This window comes from Engraulis encrasicolus, chromosome 24 (genome assembly GCF_034702125.1).
Source record: "Engraulis encrasicolus isolate BLACKSEA-1 chromosome 24, IST_EnEncr_1.0, whole genome shotgun sequence".
NCBI classification, from domain to species: Eukaryota; Metazoa; Chordata; class Actinopteri; order Clupeiformes; family Engraulidae; genus Engraulis; species Engraulis encrasicolus.
The window spans coordinates 44,164,577-44,184,576 of NC_085880.1; the positions used below are offsets into that span (position 1 = coordinate 44,164,577).

The following is a 20,000-nucleotide window of genomic DNA, read 5'->3' on the forward strand; positions in this document are numbered from 1 at the left end:
TATGCGCAAACGCAAATTCGGGATACTTAATATCCCGATCATATTCGGGATACTGAACTGCATGTATACGCACTCAATATTAGCCTTTTGGTATGCCCATCAATTATTTCATGTTAAATGGGACAATGTGGTGTCTGCTCCCTTTTCTGTTAGTAATGGAGTGCGACAAGGAGGGATTTTATCTCCTATTTTATTTAATGTCTATATGGATGAACTGTCAGATAAGTTAAATAGAGTACAAACTGGCTGCCTTGTTGGTAACACTGTTGTTAATCATCTTATGTATGCAGATGATCTGGTTCTGCTATGTCCTTATAGTGCTGGGATGCAGCAGATGCTGAAGGTGTGCTCTCAGTATGGCTCTGATTATGACATACAGTATAATGCTAAGAAGAGCAATATCATGATTGTTAGAAGTGCTGGTGATAGGAAATCAACTTTCCCTACCTTCTATCTGTCAGATAGTCCACTTGCTGTATGTGAAGAAATAAAGTATCTTGGACATGTCATATCTGATAACTGGACAGATGACAAAGATATTTATAGACAGCGCTGTAAAATGTATGCTCAAGCAAACATGCTTTTACGTAAGTTTTCTATGTGCTCTGATTCTGTGAAGTGTTCCCTGTTTACAACCTACATTACTCCATTGTACACTGCTCAATTATGGTCTTGCTTTAAGCAAACAAGTATGCATAGACTCAAGGTAGCATACAATGATGCAATGAGGCTGTTGCTTAGGGTCCCTAGGTGGCACAGTGCTAGTCAGCTGTTTGTGTCCAATAGAGTGCCAACCTTTGAGGCACTCTTAAGACAGCTGATGTCCAGTTTTATGTATCGCCTGGATAGGTCAGAGAATAGCATAATTCAGGCTCTAGTCAATCCCACCAAAAGTAGCTACAGATTTACCTCTAGGCTAAGGAGGCATTGGTGCAATAGTCTGTATATATTTTTTTAAATATGTCCTTCTTTTCTCTCTTTTCTTTTTTGTTTTTGTTTTTCTTTTTTTACTATTTATACTGTTTGTATTGAGTATTGAATACTGTATGGTGTGTGATATGGACATGTGTCTGCAATAAAGTTTATTATTATTATTATTATTATTAAGCAAGCAAGTTAGACTCTTCTCTGTAGCAAGCATCTAAATTAGATATGTTTGTTTGAAAAAAAGATGATAGCCTATGGTTGTTTTATTTTTGGTAGTTCATGCGCATGGTTTCTACAACTTTAAAGTTCATAAATATGTCTTAATCCTATCTTTCATCATAATTATGATGATTACAACCTAGAGACAGCAAATTTTGCACAGTTCAGCAGTTTTCCAAGTGTCAAAATCAGCTGACGTCGCTAGGTAACAGGCATTCTGTCCGTTGCCATTGGCAGCAGTCTGTTATAAGCCAACACGTCTGTTATTCAGAAATAAAATCATAACATAGCACAGCACAAAACCACACCTGGGATCCATTCAAATGTTAACTCCAACTCCCAGTGTCATTGTGACACAGCACTCCACACCAGTGCACAACGCTTACAACAAAATTGCATTTATGCCTCACCTGTGCAAGGGGCAGCCCCCAATGGCGCCCCAAGGGAGCAGTGCAGTGGGACAGTATACCTGTACATGCTCAGGGTACGTCAGTCATGGAGGAGGATGTGGGAGAGTACTGCCTAAATACTCCCGCCACCAACCTGGTGGGTTGGGAATCAGACCGGCAACCTTTGGGCTACAAGTCTGACGCCCTAACTGCTTTTTTTTTTTTAAAGGTTCGCACACTTCTTTGGATTTTTTTCTTCTTTTTATTTATTCATTCATTGGCAATGACGTTTCGACCTCTCGGTCTTCCTCAGATTGAATGAATAAATAAAAAGAAGAAAAAATAACTTCAAGAAGAAAAATCCAAAGAAGTGTGCGAACCTTTTTTTCAAAAAATACGTAATCTTTTTGTTCAGCACCAGGGATTGTGCACAAGTAACTCTCTACAAGTCTGACGCCCTAACTGTTTACCCATGACTGCCCTAGTAGCAGTTACCAGTAGCATGTCACAGTAGCCAATGTGTACATACACTGTAGTTTGAAGTTAGTGGTAGGCAAAGACCCACACTAGGCCACATAATATTACATGTTGTTCCATTTAGATGCACAAGCAACAGACCTATAAAGATCAAGCTACTCTAAACTACTCCAAACTGTAGTTACAAAGTTGTTATAGTAATTATAGTCCAAGCCTTATGGTGTCATAGATAGGGGCAAGGGCGCCGGAACAAGTTTTAAAGTGGCGGTGCATTTTTTTTCCTTCATTCTTTATGTCTTAGCAATGTTACTGCTGCTGTACTCCACTCATTTGTCTGCAGCAAAAGTTGAGAAAGCCTCATTTAGGGAACCCAAAAGTGGGGATGCAAATGCACTGCATCCCCTTTTCCGGCACCTATGGGTAGGGGAATGTTTGTCAGGGGCATTTAGCAATATAAATACATAAATATATCCACTATAAATACATAAACAGATCCCTGTTACCGTGTCTAAGTGGCTGTCATAGTCACTGAGATGGAGCTTCCTGCCATCTGGGTTGGGTTTGATAACCTAGTTGCAGTGGTGGGTAAAGGTTACTATCAACACACCCATAGAGGTTTCACTATGCCATCTGTCCAGACAGTAGCTCCACGTACATGCTCCCCTCATCTGCAGTGGCAGTGTCAATACTAGGAGCATAACATTTGACTCTCTAAGTGAGGAATTTCCACTGCAAAATGTACTGTGTACATATGCCCTAGCCAGGCTGTGCCCTCCTAGTGACACAACACTTTCAGCGTTGCAACTAGTCAGGTCAAGAGCATTGCAAGTACTGTCTGAGTTGCCGAAAATACGGGAACTCCTCCCACTTTGTGGGTAAGTAAACAACCATAAGCAAACTAAGGGAGGAGGGTCAACCATGCCGTTTGAGAAATGTTAATTGTTATGCTCTTGGCCAGTCCAAGTCTCGAAGAGATTTGAAAGTCGATGATAATCAGGCTACATATGCCCCACATTTGCAGCCCCGTCCAGAGATTTTTTTTTTCAAAAGTGTGGGAATGTTTCCATATCAGATGTTTGGTATAACACTTTATACACTATGTTGTGATATTAGTGTAACTACATCTATCCAGGGACAGATTATGAGTCCATGGGCCCGTGGGGCCCGTGCAGTAATCCACCATTGCATGTAGCCTACTGTATCAAAACGTAATATTATTTTTTATTTTCTCTGTAGTCCAGGGGTTCCCAAACTTTACCATGACCAGGCTCCCATATACCAGTATTATTCCAGCTAAATCCCCCCTTACATGGGCCGAGACACACAATTTCACTGATTCTTTGATTTACTTTGTTTTATGTTATTTATTCAGTTAATTCCGTTATTTATTTTGTTGTACTTTTCCTGCCAACCTGCTGCAGCCCCCAAGCACCCCCTTGCAGACCCCTTGGAGTACCCCGTCCCACTTTGAAAACCACAGCCATATTTGAAGGTTGTGAGAATTCAGCATGGCTACTTCTGTCCCAATATTACGCAATGTTAGCATCACAGCAAACTTGAAAGGAAGTGTCTGTGTGTGTTTGTGTGTCTGTGTGTGTGTGTGCGTGCACGTGGGTGTGTGTGTGTGTGTTTGTTTGCGTGCATTTGTGTGTGTGCGCTTGTGTGTGTGTGTGTGCATGCATGTGCGTGCATGCATGTGTACGTGCGTGTGTGTGTGTGCACGTGTGTGTGTGCACGTGCATGTGTGCGAATGCACTTTTTTCCAGTATCGGACGTTGCATCTGACATGTGAGTGTATCCTCCTGTGAGTGTATTGGATTCTTCTTTTGTGTGGTTGGAGCGGAGGGGGAAACTCCTGTATCTTCAAAGCAGCATCGGAGCCCTTTCCCGCGTTATCAGGACGCGGAGACACCTCATGCAGCGATGATAACAATGGAAAAGTTTTTCACTTCAAAGTAATACCAAAATTTGTTTTCCTGCCCGTGCCTGCCTCGCCTCTGCCCATAAAACAAGTCGAATGTGATGCTTTGTCTCTCTGTCTCTCTCTCTCTATCTATCTGTCTGTCTGCTGTTGCTGCATAGCCTTCAGCTTTTGGTTATAGCCAAACCACGGCTAGATTTCTAGGCTACAACTCCATGTTACGCATGGGCGTGCAGTGCACAGATAGGGATAAGGTGGTGCTAAAGCACCTGCCCCTTTGCCCTAATGGACAAAAAAAAACCTTTTTGAAAGACAAAGTTCTTTTTTTGGCGCTCTTTTTTTGGTCTACATTTTGACATGATAATCTACAAATGCGATCAAATTCATGTTACAATTATGCCCCGATATAATATAGCCTCTAGTCTAGTAAGGCAGTCAGAAGTTCCACATGCCCCCAACACACCCCCACCCCCACCCCCCCAGCACTTGCCCCCCCAAATATCTGCACGCACGCCACTATACTTATGAGAGAAAAATTTGATGGGAGACACATTTGATGCACAGTGTTGTAGACTTGTGTAGTCTGCCCTTCTCTTCTCACGGTCCTGTTGCAGTTGTTGTGTGAGCTTGTATTTAATATGGGTGCTGGTTGGTTTCCACCACTCTGCCATATCCATAACAGGCAAGGCATCCAAATGCCATTTGATTCAATACAATGACAGGAGAAATTAGACAAAGCCCCTCTCATGGGTGCGAGTGGGCCGTTGTTTATTTATTTATTTGTTCCTCGGTTGCAGTTTAGCGATTCCCCCTTCCCACAGCAAATCGATGCAGGGAAGTAAGACCAATGATTCAGTGTGTTGACTATTTATCCCATCGGGTCGGGTGCTCTTGGTGAGTGTGTGTAGTGCATGTGACATATTCCGTGGTGGTTCACCACTGCCATCATGTGGTTGAGATGGGTACTGGAGCCTGGACCACAGTGGCTGTGTTGTAATGTTCTTCAATCGCCAAGCCAGTACATGTGTGACTCGGTTGTCACTGTGGAGCAATGCGTTTTAATTGCCTTGACATGGTGGCAATGCAGTTTGGAGACAGCGCCAGCGACACGGCTGGAGTTTCCCGGAGGGAGAGATGGAGGGAGGGAGGGATGTTACGATTGTGGTGGAGGGGGGGGGGCACATTAAACATTTCCCTTTTGAGATACTGCTTCGGGATCCATTTTCAGTTGCTATGGGAACAAACTCAACAAAATCATTTATGTGTTGTGTGTGTGTGTGTGTGCTCATTGACTTAATTTGTTACATTCTACTTTATCTAAATGTGGGTGAGTGCAGCTTGCCACATGCTAGTGATGCTGGCTAGAATGATACAAGTGAAGTATTGCCTGATTGTCAACTCATGATGATGAGATCGACGTGCGTCCATGACAGCTAGCCTATCACATATCAAATCTCTCTGCCTTGGCCCTAGACATCAAGCTCATTGATGCTCTGAGTTTATTGACAAAAAATGCCTCACACTTGACGATACAAGAAAAGCACTCACTGGTAGCGGAGAGATATCCTTTAAAAGACCTTGAAAAAGATCTAATCATGTTACCCTAGCCTAGTGCTACTGAAAATAGCTTAATAAACAAATACAGTTTTTTTTTTTTTTTAACATATCATCTCAAAGAATAGACTTGAAATGTGATTCTAAAGGTGCACATTTCAGACCAGCGTAAAGTTCAGACAATATAATATTGGTTGGTTACTCATGTAGTATCATTCACATTAGCTTTCCCAGTTGTGGAGAGATGTAATTACGGCCTATTGACATGCAACAGTGAAGTATTGGCCTGTGGTCAAACGCTGCCAGCATGCATAGTAGCCTAGGCTACGTACAGCGCTGGTCTTTGCTGTAGGTGTTCCAGGCTTCCAGCACATGAAATGATTTGTGGACTTCAAAACGAGAACCGGCAAAGAGGCAGTGGAAATTGCTGATGCGATTCAGATAGGCGCTGTCTGTGTAGCTGCTCTAATCGCTTTCATACTCTACACTGCAGGAGATCCTCAGTCTGTGTGCTGTGTACGCACTTACATATGTATATGATTATGCGCACGTGTGAGTTTTGTGTAAGTGTTTGTGTGTGGATATGGTGGTGTGTACGTGTGTTTGCCTGTCTGTGCTATGTTTGCATGTGTTTGTACGTTTGTGTATGTGTGTGTGTGTGTGTGTGTGTGTGTGTGTGTGTGCGGAGGGGGGGGGGGTGTATGTGTGTGTCAGACGTGTGTGCAGCCTTTAATTTGTGTTTGTGTGCGCGATAGACACGTGTGTGCTCCCTTTAATGCATGTGTGTGTTTGTTTGATGCATGTGTGTGTATGTGTGTGTGTATTTTATATATATATATGTGTGTGTATTTTATATATATGTGTGTGTGTGTGTGTGTGTGTGTGTGTGTGTGTGTGTGTGTGTGTGTGTGTGTGTGTGTGTGTGTGTGTGTGTGTGTGTGTGTGTGTGTGTGTGTGTGTGTGTGTGTGTGTCTGTGTATGTTTGATGCATGTGTGTGTATGTGAGCCAGCCAACAGTAAACAGCTCAGAGAGTAGAAAGGGAGAGAAAGAGAAAGAGAAAGAGAAAGAGAAAGAGAAAGAAAAAAAGAGAGAGAGAAAGAGTGCATGAGAGAGAGAGAGAGAGTGCATGAGAGAGAAAGAGCATGAGAGAGAGAAAGAGAAAGAGAAAGAGAGAGAGAGCAATAGAGAGAGATAGAGAGGGAGAGAATGAAAGAGAGGGAGAGAGAGAGAGAGAGAGAGAGAGAGAGAGAGAGAGAGAGAGAGAGAGAGAGAGAGAGAGAGAGAGAGAGAGAGAGAGAGAGAGAGAAGACACAGGCTGCAAGTGATTTCTACGTCTTTTTTATTAACACAAAGGCAGGAAAACACGAGGGCAGCGAGGGTGGTAACGAGATTTATCTGGATTGGCGACGCACGCTACAGTGTACGCTGCACCGCACCACGCAGCGCCGCGCCGCACCGCGCCAGCCAGGGATAGGAGGATAGGATAGGAGGATAGGAGTGCTTGCAGCAACGGGGATAAGTGGGGGTCCGGCACTCTGGGCTTATCCATCCATGGAGGAAGAGGAGAAAGTAAATGCTTCAGAATTTTCTAGCGGCTTAATTGAAAGTGCGGCGCTTTTTTTTAAATGAAAAAAAAGAAAAAAAAAGAAGGAAGGGAAAAAAAATAACAGCGATTTAATAAACTGAACATCAAAGCCGGTCATTTTTCAAGCAGAGCACCTCGGAGCAGGAGGGTGGCAGAAGCCAAATTCATCAGGGGTGCGTTCTGTTCACATCGCTTTTTTTCTCTTCTGAAAGCTCGTATGACAAACTGTTGCCCTGCTCGACGTGGTGGCAAATACACTAAATAGAATATGACCTCCTCTCTTTCTCTCTCTCTTCCGCTCTCTTTCTCTCTCTCTCGCGTTCTCTCTCTCTCTCTCCTCTTTTTCTACTTGCTTCCCTCCTCTCCCCTTCAAGATGCTGCTTTGTATATTTAAGGAAAAGAGAAAAAACTACAGCAAAGCCAAAGAGCATCTTGTATGGGAAAACACATTCCTATATTCTGTGTGTGTGTGCATGTGTGCGCGTGTGTGCGCGCGTGTGCGTGTGTGTGTGTGTGTGTGTGTGTGCGTGTGTGCGTGTGCATGTGTGTGCATTATACAATGACTCACACTGCAAATGCGTCTTCCTCTACGCATCAACATTTCCTTTTTATTTCCTCATTATTAATATTTTTATGTGGGAAGGAGAAGGGGGTTGATGACATTCTTTTATTTATACTCATCATTAGTATTTACTTGTATTAAGTTTACTTCCTCCTGGGCGTCATGCGGCCGGGAGTGGGGGACTTGGGGCTGACAGGTGGGGTGGGGGACTTGGCGGACCTGGGGGGGGTGGGGGTGGAGGGTGCGGAGGGGGGGACAGCGGCGGCGGCCGGCTTGGCACTGGGGATGACGATGGGCAACACGGGAGGCAGGATCCTCTTCACCGTGGGCACGGGCTTAGCGTCCGGCACCTTGAAGAAAGAATGAATGAATGAATGAATGAATAAAAGAAATGTATTTCTCTTCACACTATCATTTAGACTTTCAGTTACATGTCATGAAAAAGGTATATTAGTATGGAGAGAAAGGGTCCCCATATACATGAGAAGCTAAATACAAGCTTATAAGCAGGGGCCCGCATTTGTGTGTGCATTTGGTACAATAGGTATTGTGGTAACATATACGTGAAGTAAGGTGAAGTGACCTCAACACTTCAGATTTTCTTTTGCCTTAAGACGTGTAAAAGTTTTTATCTTTTACCTGACCCTCTGATGAAGACGGAAGTAGCACCGTCGAAACATGTCAGGTCAAAGATCAAAACTTTTACATGTCTTTAAGGCAAATTAAAATCTTAAGTGTTGAGTTAAACAGTTGGACATAATGAGTGTAATACATATGAAGTGACCTGACCTTGTCGCCGTGCTTGTAGACGCTGACGATGACGTCCACGGTCTCGCCGCCGTACTTGTTCTGGATGGTCATGGTGTACTTGCCGGAGTCCTCCATGGACACTCCCTTGAGTAGAGTAGAGTAGAGTAGAGTAGAGCAGAGCAGAGCAGAGCAGAGTAGAGTAGAGTAGAGTAGAGTAGAGTAGAGTAGAGTAGAGTAGAGTAGAGTAGAGTAGAGTAGAGTAGAGTAGAGTGCTTTATTGTCACTATATATAAATACGGTGAGATTATGTTCGGAAGCAACCCACAGATGCCCACAAAATGATTCTCTCTCTACTAATGCGCTGTAACATCTTCTTGTTGTCGTGTGTGCAGCTGGTGTACCAAGATGTAATGCTGTATGTAATCACCTTGATGGTCAGGCTGGCGAACTTGCCCGAGTCGATGGCGATGACGTATTGGTCGCCATTCTCCACCTCCACCTCGTTCTTGGACCAGCTGACCTGTGGCTTGGGGTCACCGCACACCGTGCAGGTCAGGCTCAGGGTCTGGAAAACAATCGAGAGGTCAAATAAATGAGTTTGTATGAAGATATACAAGAGTCAATGTGAATAACTGTCAATAGTGCTAATACGTGGAGGGTAGAACACTTTGATAGAACAGACTAGAACTTTGAACTAGAACTGTGGCCAACTTGGGGTCGCTGCACACAGTGCAGGTCAAAGTCAGGGTCTGGAAAGCATGTAAGAAGTAGTAGTTTTAGTTTAGTTTAGTTAGTTTTAGTAGTAATCATTGAATATTCTGAGTAGAACAGACTACAAGTAGAATTCTGAACGAGAGCTATAGGCAACTTGGGGCCGCTGTAAGTTTTAGTGCTATTAAAATACTCAGAGAGTAGAAAAGAATATAACTTTGACCAAGATCTAGAAGGCATGGTGCAGGTCCGGCTTAGAGTCTGGTAAACAAGTGAGAATAAATAAATGAGATGGTTTAAGAAAAAGACTCATTCTCATTTTTTTTCACAGAATAACAAATGGGGGACTTTTCGCATGTAAAGTAAAGACGATAATCAAACTTTGTGAAGAAATACACTCATTCTAAATCAACCCAATTCGGTTCAATTTCTAAAGCCAAACGTCAAGGCACTAAGAAGGTTGTTAAAAGTGAGATATTGATGGGTGTTCTACAACAGTCGGTCAAACTGATTTTGGGTATATATATTGTACATGCTTGTAAAATGTTGGCATTCTAACTTATTTCCCACTTGCACAACACCATATGAAAGCAGATCCTTGCTGGAATGAAATATTATTGTTTCATATTCTTTTCAGCGTGCATAATTTAATTCCACTCAAGACTTCTACGGTACGTGAAAAAAGAAAAATGCTGCATAAATCCACAAGGGTAATACTAAAAATGTAATATTTCAAAGCCCCTTGGCCATGTGCGAATCCTGTGCAGCAGCAACACCACCAGCCCCACCACCACCACCAACACAGCTCGCATCGGCCCCCTAAATCAGCAAGTTGCAGAGATTAAAACCGAATAAGAAATATTGACCTGCTAATGCGAGTTTAATTTAAAAAATGCTCGCTCCCTCCGACACATTATGGCGAATGCCTGCCTCAGACGTTTGTCTGACAGATTTCCCATAACAGCCTGAATATAAAACGGAGGGTAGGACTAGGAGGGGAGGGGGTAGGACGGACGGAGGGGAGGGGGTGGGACTAGGAGGGGAGGGGGTAGGACTAGGAAGGGAGGTGGGGGGGGGTGGTGGTGGTCTGGTCAGTCCAGACGTTCATTCCTCTCCCTTCACCACCCCCACCCCCACCCCCATCACCACCCCCCCAGGCAAACAACAACATGATCAGTGACCCGTGCGATAGTACAGCAGGGTGGATGGTGCGGTGGGCAGGGCGATAGTACAGCAGGGTGGATGGTGCGGTGGGCAGGGCGATAGTACAGCAGGGTGGATGGTGCGGTGGGCAGGGCGATAGTACAGCAGGGTGGATGGTGCGGTGGGCAGGGCGATAGTACAGCAGGGTGGATGGTGCGGTGGGCAGGGCGATAGTACAGCAGGGTGGACGGTGCGGTGGGCAGGGCGATAGTACAGCAGGGTGGATGGTGCGGTGGGCAGGGCGATAGTACAGCAGGGTGGATGGTGCGGTGGGCAGGGCGATAGTACAGCAGGGTGGACGGTGCGGTGGGCAGGGCGATAGTACAGCAGGGTGGACGGTGCGGTGGGCAGGGCGATAGTACAGCAGGGTGGACGGTGCGGTGGGCAGGGCGATAGTACAGCAGGGTGGACGGTGCGGTGGGCAGGGCGATAGTACAGCAGGGTGGATGGTGCGGTGGGCAGGGCGATAGTACAGCAGGGTGGATGGTGCGGTGGGCAGGGCGATAGTACAGCAGGGTGGACGGTGGGCTGTGTGTTAGAGCCGGCCCTGCCCTGCCTAGCGTACAGTATTGTTAAATCACGAACGGCTGAGCCTTTCGCCTTAGCATCACCTTGAACCCCAGAGGTGTTTTTCCTTGTCTTTGAATGATACACTATGGTGACGCCTCTACCAAACACCATACCATACACCAGTGATTCCCAACCTTGGGGTCAGGACCCCATATGGGGTCGCCTGATATGTCTTGGTGTGTGAAAAGAACACGGATACCCTAATCAGGGCCTTATTAATGTAACATTAATTCATATTCTGATTGAAATGCCACATTCATCCTTGTATCTTTTCAGGAATGTCTGCAGGTTTAATAGCCTACAAGTTAGCAAAGTATTTTTTGTTCAGGTGCGTAAAAATATGTGTATGGGGTCCTTAGAAATGTGGGATATCAAAATGGGGTCCCCGGCCAAAAAAGGTTGGGAACGACAGCTATACACCCCCCCCCCCCCCCCCCCATCTCCTCTCCTCTCTGCAGCCGAGTCTGCCCCCACCACCGTCCCACAATATCCTCCCCTTGCTGCAACCTAGTCTGCCCCTGTCCCCACCCCCCCTCCATATCCTCTCCGGGCTGCAGCCTAGTCTACCCCCCACCCCCCCTCCATATCCTCTCCGGGCTGCAGCCTAGTCTGCCCCCCCCCCCCCATATCCTCTCCAGGCTGCAGCCTAGTCTACCCCCCCTCCCTCCATGTCCTCTCCAGGCTGCAGCCTAGTCTGTCTGCCCCCCCCCTCCATATCCTCTCCAGGCTGCAGCCTAGTCTGCCCCCCCCCTCCATATCCTCTCCTGGCNGCAGCCTAGTCTGCCCCCCAGCTCCATGTCCTCTCCAGGCTGCAGCATAGTCTGCCCCCCCCCCCCCCCCCTTATCCTCTCCAGGCTGCAGCCTAGTCTGCCCCCCCCTCCATATCCTCTCCAGGCTGCAGCCTAGTCTGCCCCCCCCCCATATACTCATGAACGGCGTGACGTTTTCAATGTGCGTTACGCCCATTTGTGGGGGAAAACAACCCATGCAAGTCAATTGGTGATGTTGTTGTTTAATAAACGTAAGATACGGACCTGTAGACTATCGTTGTTCACGCGCAACATGCCGAAAACGTGTTGTGTTGCCGGCTGTTCAAATAATATAGCCAAACAGCCGTGGCTGAAGCATGGAATGTGTTCATTTAGGCTAGCCGATTTAGCATGTAAGTCAATGAGACATTCGGTTTGTTTTCACCCATAAAGGGGCGTAACGCAAATTTAAGAGCAAAGTACCCGGATGGTCGTTCATGAGTATCCTCTCCTGGCTGCAGCCTAGTCTGCCCCCCCCTCCATATCCTCTCCTGGCTGCAGCCTAGTCTGCCCCCCCCCCTCCATATCCTCTCCAGGCTGCAGCCTAGTCTACCCCCCCCCCCCCTCCATATCCTCTCCAGGCTGCAGCCTAGTCTGCCCCCCCCCCCTCCATATCCTCTCCTGGCTGCAGCCTAGTCTGCCCCCCCCCCCCTCCATATCCTCCCCTTGCTGCAACCTAGTCTGCCCCCCCCCCCTTATCCTCTCCAGGCTCCCTACTGCCCCCCCCCCCTTATCCTCTCCAGGCTGCAGCCTAGTCTGCCCCCCCCCCATATCCTCTCCGGGCTGCAGCCTAGTCTAACCCCCCCCATCCCCTCCATATCCTCTCCAGGCTGCAGCCTAGTCTGCCCCCCCCCCATCCCCTCCCTCCATATCCTCCCCTGGCTGCAATGCCAGGAGTATTATGACACGCCCCTTTAGGCAGACCGGAACCTGGTCACGTTAGGTGCCCATAGCACATCTCTATACTTTAAAGAATCTCTGTTATGGTGTTGTGGAGCGGATGGCGTGGCGGGCGGGCGGGCGGCTGCAGCCAGGCAGACAGCCAGCAGCCACGTGGCCGGTCTGATCCGGTCGGGGGCCGGCGCTAAATCAATGAGGCTCACCTTGTGTTCCATGATGGTGACGACATCTGGGAGGCCACCAACCACCTTACCGCGGTCTGAAAACGGCAGACAAACACACACACACACACACACACACACGCACACACAGAGGCCCACGTTAAATATATAGGTGCACACACAAAAGTGCGCACACACACACACACAAACACATGCACGCACGCACGCACACACACACACACACACCGTACCCGTCAAACAGGCATACAAACGCACAAAGACAGAGAGAGAGAAAGAGAGAGAGAGAGAGAGAGAGAGAGAGAGAGAGAGAGAGAGAGAGAGAGAGAGAGAGAGAGAGAGAGAGAGAGAGAGAGAGAAGACAGAAAATAGAGAGAAAAAAAAGGAAGAAAGAAAGAAAAGAAAAAAAGAAAGAAAGAAAGAAAGAAAGAAAAGAAAAAAGGAAAAAAGGAAAAAAAGAAAGAGAGAGAAAAGAGACTCTAATTTTAGTCTCATTGGTGCTGCGGTTAATTAGCTGTACATTTTGTGTTGTTATCTGCATCTGTACGTTTGCTCAAGCGAGACGAGCAGTAAAATACCACTAACAAAGCCCCGCACCAGCCAACGCCTCCAAGCCATTGAACATACTCACTCTTTTCAGCATATGCCTCGGCCCTGGAAAAGAGAGAGAGAGAGAGAGAGAGAAATAGAGAGAAATAGAGAGAGAGAGAGAGAGAGAGAGAGAGAGCGAAAAGAGAGAGAGAGAATGCTACTGTTAGCGAGGTCATTAGCATGGGGTAATATTTTACCCACAGTTTTGACGAGCTGTGCACATGCTCTGCATTGCAAAAAATAAAACACCGTCAGTGAGGTGCCTCATCAAAGGAGAGAGCACTGAGCTGTACACAGTTCACACAACAGGAGAGAAGAAGAAAAACGAAACAGAAAAACAGAAAATATAGAAATGCGGCTCTTACTTGAGTCTCAGGAATTCTGCATAGGCGTTATCATAGACTGTGGAGAGAGAGAGAGAGAGAGAGAGAGAGAGAGAGAGAGAGAGAGAGAGAGAGAGAGAGAGAGAGAGAGAGAGAGAGATTAAAGGGAGGCAAGGTGATGGAAAGGAATAAAATGTTGCCGTCTGTGCTGATTGTCAGCCAGTTTTTCCCCCCCAAGTCAACAGTGGGTGTCAGGTTGTTGTGTGTGGAAAAATCTGTCATTATTTTAACAGATGAAGTATTGCCTTCCTGAGCTAGCTGCCGAGAATAGCACACTCCCTCATTACTGCAGTAAGCCTGCTGGTGGCGTGACCTGGTGTTTGTCATCATCAAACACATCTATTGACTGACTCCGGCAGTGAAGTGAAGACCGGGATGCAACTTCACACACAGTCAATTTCTCAGTGCTAATTCAACACTTAGAGAGTCACACCAACGAGGAAGTGAGGGTGTCAGTGCTGGATCACATGCGGTGTCAGCGGCACGGAAGAGGTAACGATCCGCTCCGAAGGTTTATTTCCAAATCACCACTAACCACCGCGCTGTGGATGTGGAAGAACTTATCTTTTTTCATGTGTTTTTAAACGTTTCCGAGCAGACGCTGAAAAGAAAAAAACACTTCCCCACCGCCGACAAACAGAAACTCTGTGTGACTTTGCCATTACTGTAAACTCGAATCTCTCTGTGATGAATTCATACTGTAAAACTGTACTGTGCAGATGTCTGCCACAACTTTCCCCTCCTACACCGTTTGCCCCAACTAGGGGTGGGCGGTAACCGCGGTATAATATCGTGTGCGGTATTTTTTCATCAATGATAGAGATTTTGTCTCATACCGTCTACCGCAATAGCACATTGAGTCCTGTAGATGTAGAGTTATAGTTATAGATTAAAAGTTTAAAAATATGTTTTCAAATGATTTGAATGACAAGAATTCCCACATAGAAGATAAAACAATGTCTGACCAGTCATTTCCAAAAAATAAAATGCAAAAAAATTGTGTTTTGGTCATTTTGCCACAAAACGCTTAATTTTAACATTTTATACACAAATGTACAATACCGTGATATATACCGTGATATATACCGTGGCTAAAATTATACCGAGGTATACATTTTTGGCCATACCGCCCACCCCTAGCCCCAACCATCTACCTCTGTCCCCTTTTTCCCAGTCCCCATTGTCATTGTGACATTGGGCCTTTCTCAAAACCTAGGACAGTGTCCTTCCAAGTGTATCAGCCTAATTAGTCACACCCAGTGATTGGATACTCTTTATACTTGGAAGGACACTGTCCTAGGTTTTGAGAAGGGCCCATTGTGTAACGGAGGCCAACTACCACACTTGTAGGAATGTTAGTTAATCTCCCTCCCGAAGCCTCATACAGTATCGGTCGCTCTGAGCTATCGGACTGGTCCTTTAGCCCAGCGGTATCGCGCTGTGCCTCCCATACCCGAAGCGCTGCGTTGACTAAGAGGTGGTGAGTTCGAGACCAAAGGGGCGGACTGCACGTGAACACCTCAGTTACAATAGCAAACCACAACACACCCAATGAAACTGCATTCATGGCTCACCCACTGAATGCACCAGAACAGTGTGGGAAGCCTGTACCAGAGACGATTGATAAGGAAGAGACGGTTCATGAGGGGTTTGTTCTGGAATCAATATGATGTAAGTTTCTAAGCTGCCATCAAACAGTGTGTCTGCCATGCCCCTTTAGGGCACTAGTGGGAGTTCATTGGCAACACATACCGTAATGATTTATCTTTCTTACTATATTTAGAATCTTTGATGGTACCACACTCGGGGTATTACAGTCCCACGTAGGCGTACTAGGGGTTGCATTTCTGAAAACCACAGATACTAACTACTTTAGTTACGTTACTGATTGCAATGCAAACCCCGATTGACAAATCCCCAAGTTGCTAACTGGTTAGCAACTATGCTTTCGAGAAAGACAGCTGGTTAGGGCAGGTTATCCGATGGTGGTGATGAGAATCGACACAGTAAACCGTCACGCTACAAAGCCCGACTTCCTAACGGGCTGCCCATGGCTGCCCCCTTACGTTACATACATGCCCCCAATGTGTCTCCTCGGTGCACAAAACTGCAGGTAACAGCCTGCCTTACTGGTCCTCTCAGCGGCTAAGAGGCTGAAGCTGCTGAACCTTAAAGGACAGTAATTGGGCTGGGCCAGAGCGGGTGGGCTGGGTTGACCACTGCTTAGGACTTAGCCTTGTCACAGTTGAACCGGAGGCGGAGGGGGAGCTCACTGGCCACTTGGGGTTCCTAAGTCTCCACTAGAGCATGACACGGGAGTGGATTTTCACTCCCGTCCCATCCCGGTCCCAGAAAAAAATCCCATCCCATCCCATCCCGGACTGGAGTAAAAGAAACAAATCCCATCCCGTCCACTCCTGAAAAGAATGTTTCCCAATCCTGCCCACTCCCACTCAAAATCAATCCCATTCCCGTTTCATCAAAAAATCGAGGCTTTTTTTAATGAAAAAATAAGCGAGCATTCCGTTCTCTTTCATTTTTATTCCCACTCCTGCCCGCTCCCATTCATCTTCATTCCTGCTCCTGCCCGTTCCCGTTCATCTTTAAAATTTTGACTCCCATCCCGCGGAAATTCCCGAAAAATGTCATCCTCTAGTCTCCACCCCTTCCTGTCACCTCATGGAGAGTTGAAAAAATATTTACTGGGCTTGAAATGAGTGATTTTACGATGCCAATTCAAACCTTGAAAATCCACCTATGCACCACAAATCCACCACGTCTTGCCTAGTTCACTTCCATTTAATTTTTTTGCAACTTAAGGCCCCATGGTCAGGAATTAGTGGCCGTGACTTAGGTGCCCCATACTTTCAATCTGTGTACATGCACTTCCATTTCAAAACCTTAGTCAGAGTGCAGAGTCAAATACCTATTGAACAAACTGTCTTCTGAAGACATCTGTCTTTATCATGCTGTCCGGCATTAGTTTTATTTTTTGCCATGGAGATGAAGGCTATGTCACAATGGTCACACTAGGACATTATTGAAAATGCACAACAATACCTCATTTCAATTATGTTCTCTGTCTGTATGTCTTCTGTTGTCTAGTTTTGCACTTTAAATGTCTGTATGTGTACTGTATGGGTACTCCAGGGGTACTTTATGTGCACTGTCTATGATCTCTACACTGTCTATGTGGTAAGAATTTATTTTAGGGATACATCTATTAGCACAAATACATACAATGTCCCTGTATAAGTAACTTGTAAGGCCTGTACAAGCAAAATCAAACATTTGTTAGGCATGTATTCGCAAATGTCTTGTTCATGCACAATGAGGGATTTATTACCAATTTAACCTTAGTAAGGAGTCAGACCCAGTAGGCCTTAGTGTTTGCTTAGTACATGCCTTACAAGTTACTTATGCAGGCATTAACATTGTATGTATTAGTGCTTATAGATGTATCCCTAAAATAAAGTGATACCGTCTATGTCTATACCTAAGTCTGTCTATGTCTGCATGGGAAAGTAAGACACATAATTTCAATTCTTTGAATGACCAGCGCATGTAAAGAAATTGACAATAAAACCAACTTGACTTGGCTACTCTCTGAAGGGCAGTGGCGATAAAAAAGTAATAACACACTACACTCGATTAGAGTGTTTATACTCAAATCCCCCTTCATACGATAGGCTAAGGCTCTCAGTGTGAATGTGGATAAGCTCTCCACACCGAACGAGGAAACAAACGCTTTGTCATGAATCATACTCCTTCAGGGAGTACTGGGCATTCAAAATTCATAGGGGGCAAACTCCCTGTCCCCACGTAAGGCTAAACTGTAGCATAAACCAGTCCTGTTCCCACACAGCACTTGTTTAATTATTCAGACGCATGAAACATTATATTTTCATATTTTAGTGGCATATTTTAGAGGCATATCAAGATAATATAATGTAGTCGTTGTGTACAGTCTGTCTCTGTGTGTGTGTGTGTGTGTGTGTGTGTGTGTGTGTGTGTGTGTGTGTGTATGTGTGTGTGTGTGTGTGTGTGTGTGTGTGTGTGTGTGTGTGTGTGTGTGTGTGTGTGTGTGTGTGTGTGTGTGTGTGTGTGTGTGTGTGTGTGCGTGTGTGTGTGTGTGTGTGTGTGTTTTTGTGTGTGTGTGTGTGTGTGTGTGTGCATGCGTGAGTGTGTGGGTGTATTTTGAATGCTGGACGATGTAATGACGATAGTGATGACGATGATTAATAATTGATTGTATTTATGCATTTTTATTATGAATGCACACGGTGTGTTTTTCAGTATTAATTCAAAATGTAAAGAGTCGAACGTAACACCCATAGTACTGTCCTGAGGAAAGCACTCATGCCACTACGCATAGCATGTTACCTTGTTTTTAATACGTATATCCATGTACAGTATATTAATGTCATATTGTCATATTAATAAAAAGATTTTAGTTTGGAGTGAGATATCAAACATACTGTATGTGGAAGCATTGGTATGGCTGCCTTTTAAGACATGTCATGACAGAGGCTATGTTTGCATCTGCTTAGGGATTAATGTGTGTGTTTTTATTTTCCTCTTTCTTTTCTTTTCCTGCCTAATTTATATTTTATGTATACTATGTTGTGTGTATGTCTATTTGACCCAGATCCTGTAATAAAGTTCATATACTGTATATATATAATATTTCTCATGTTTGAACTTGGTAACACCCAAATTGTTGATCCTACTCTGTAGGAGTTGAATCCACTCTGCTTAATGTGCTGTGCGAGAAGAATGCAGAACTTACGCGGCCCAGAGAAGTCGAGTGTGCGGGTGTGTGTCTTCTCTGCGTCGGCAATCTGGATGTGGTACACGCCCTTGTCCTTGTCTACGGGCTCCACGATCTCAATGGTGGCCATGGCGGGAGTGCCACCGATCCTCAGCCTCTCAGAGGCAGCCAGCTTGGTCTCCCTAGAACATGTCACAAGGGAATAAGTCAAGTCAAGTCAAGTCAAGTCAAGTCAAGTCAAGTCAAGTCAAGTCAAGTCAAGTCAAGTCAAGTCAAATCAAGTTTACTTTGTTGTCTAAAATCTATGTAACAGTGTTAGCACAGAAGTTTGAAATTGTTTGAAGTTTGACCAGTCTCCAATGTGTAGTTTAGAGTTTAGATCAAAGCATATAAATAAGACATTGACAATAATCTCTCTCTCTCTCTCTCTCTCTCTCTCTCTCTCTCTCTCTCTCTCTCTCTTTCTCTCTCTCTCTCTCTCCCTCTCTCTCTCTCTCTCTCTCTCTTATAATAATAGGGGGATGATAAGCTACAACACTCTGAGGGAAATATACATGTAAATGTACACACACACCCGTGAACATGTGCAAGCACATACAGAAGATACACGGTGTAGTGCACATATTCACACTCCCTGTAGACAGACAGAGAGACAGACACACACACACACACACACACACACACACACACACACACACACACACACACACACACACACACACACACACGTCACACACACACACACACACACACACACACACACACACACACACACACACACACACACACACACGAGAGCGCGCACACACACACACACACACACACACACACACACACACACACACACACACACATAGAGACTGAAGAGTGTGAGACAAAAGACAGGGCGATAAAGAGGGAGAGAGAGAGGGGAGAAAGAGACATAGACAGCAGGAAGGAGAGATATACGTAGACAGAAAGCGAGACAGAGAGACATGCACACTCTGAATTGCCAGGATGGATTAGTGTGCTGCTTGCCGCCTGCTTGAGTTTTTGTCCTCTCCTAGCCAAGCCATGAAGTCAAAGCTCTGTACACTTGAGTAGGCAGTTGAAGATGGCTTAGCTAGAGCATCGTTTTTTTTTTTGTTTTTTAAAATATATTTTTCTTTTTTTCCCTATTTTTTCCTTTTTTCATTCCGAATCGATTCAATCCATTCCCTTCTTGGTGCCCGGATTTCCCCCAAAAGATGCGGTTGCCTATTTTTATATAAAAATGTCATAGGGCTGTAGCTTGACAGTGTTAACAGATTGCTAATTTGTAATAAGTAGGCCTAGGCCTAATTGACTAATACCTACTGGGTATTTTCCATAGACCTAAATTAAACAAAAAGAACAAAAAGAAAAAGAACCAAAAAATGTTGTGCCCTGTGAATTGATTATTTGAATTTCGAGTCTATTCGATCGATTATCGGTTACCCAGCCCTAGTAGAGATGTGGGAGGATCAGGAGATGATCTCGG

The 20,000-nt window shown here is 45.4% G+C and overlaps 1 protein-coding gene across 1 annotated transcript in view; it reads right to left on the reverse strand.

Annotated features, from left to right (window-relative positions):
• Positions 1 to 6,810: 6,810 nt before the first annotated feature.
• The window catches only part of myom2b (myomesin 2b), a 79,473-nt gene continuing 66,283 nt past the window's right edge, over positions 6,811 to 20,000 (reverse strand). Inside the window, exons 32-38 of the mRNA XM_063191378.1 lie at positions 18,521 to 18,684; positions 13,714 to 13,750; positions 13,389 to 13,411; positions 12,782 to 12,837; positions 8,813 to 8,950; positions 8,425 to 8,529; positions 6,811 to 7,985 (exon numbers count right to left, since the gene is read on the reverse strand). Coding sequence (XP_063047448.1) covers positions 7,779 to 7,985; positions 8,425 to 8,529; positions 8,813 to 8,950; positions 12,782 to 12,837; positions 13,389 to 13,411; positions 13,714 to 13,750; positions 18,521 to 18,684 — 730 coding nt within the window. The 3' untranslated portion in view covers positions 6,811 to 7,778. The remainder of the gene's footprint in view (positions 7,986 to 8,424; positions 8,530 to 8,812; positions 8,951 to 12,781; positions 12,838 to 13,388; positions 13,412 to 13,713; positions 13,751 to 18,520; positions 18,685 to 20,000) is intronic.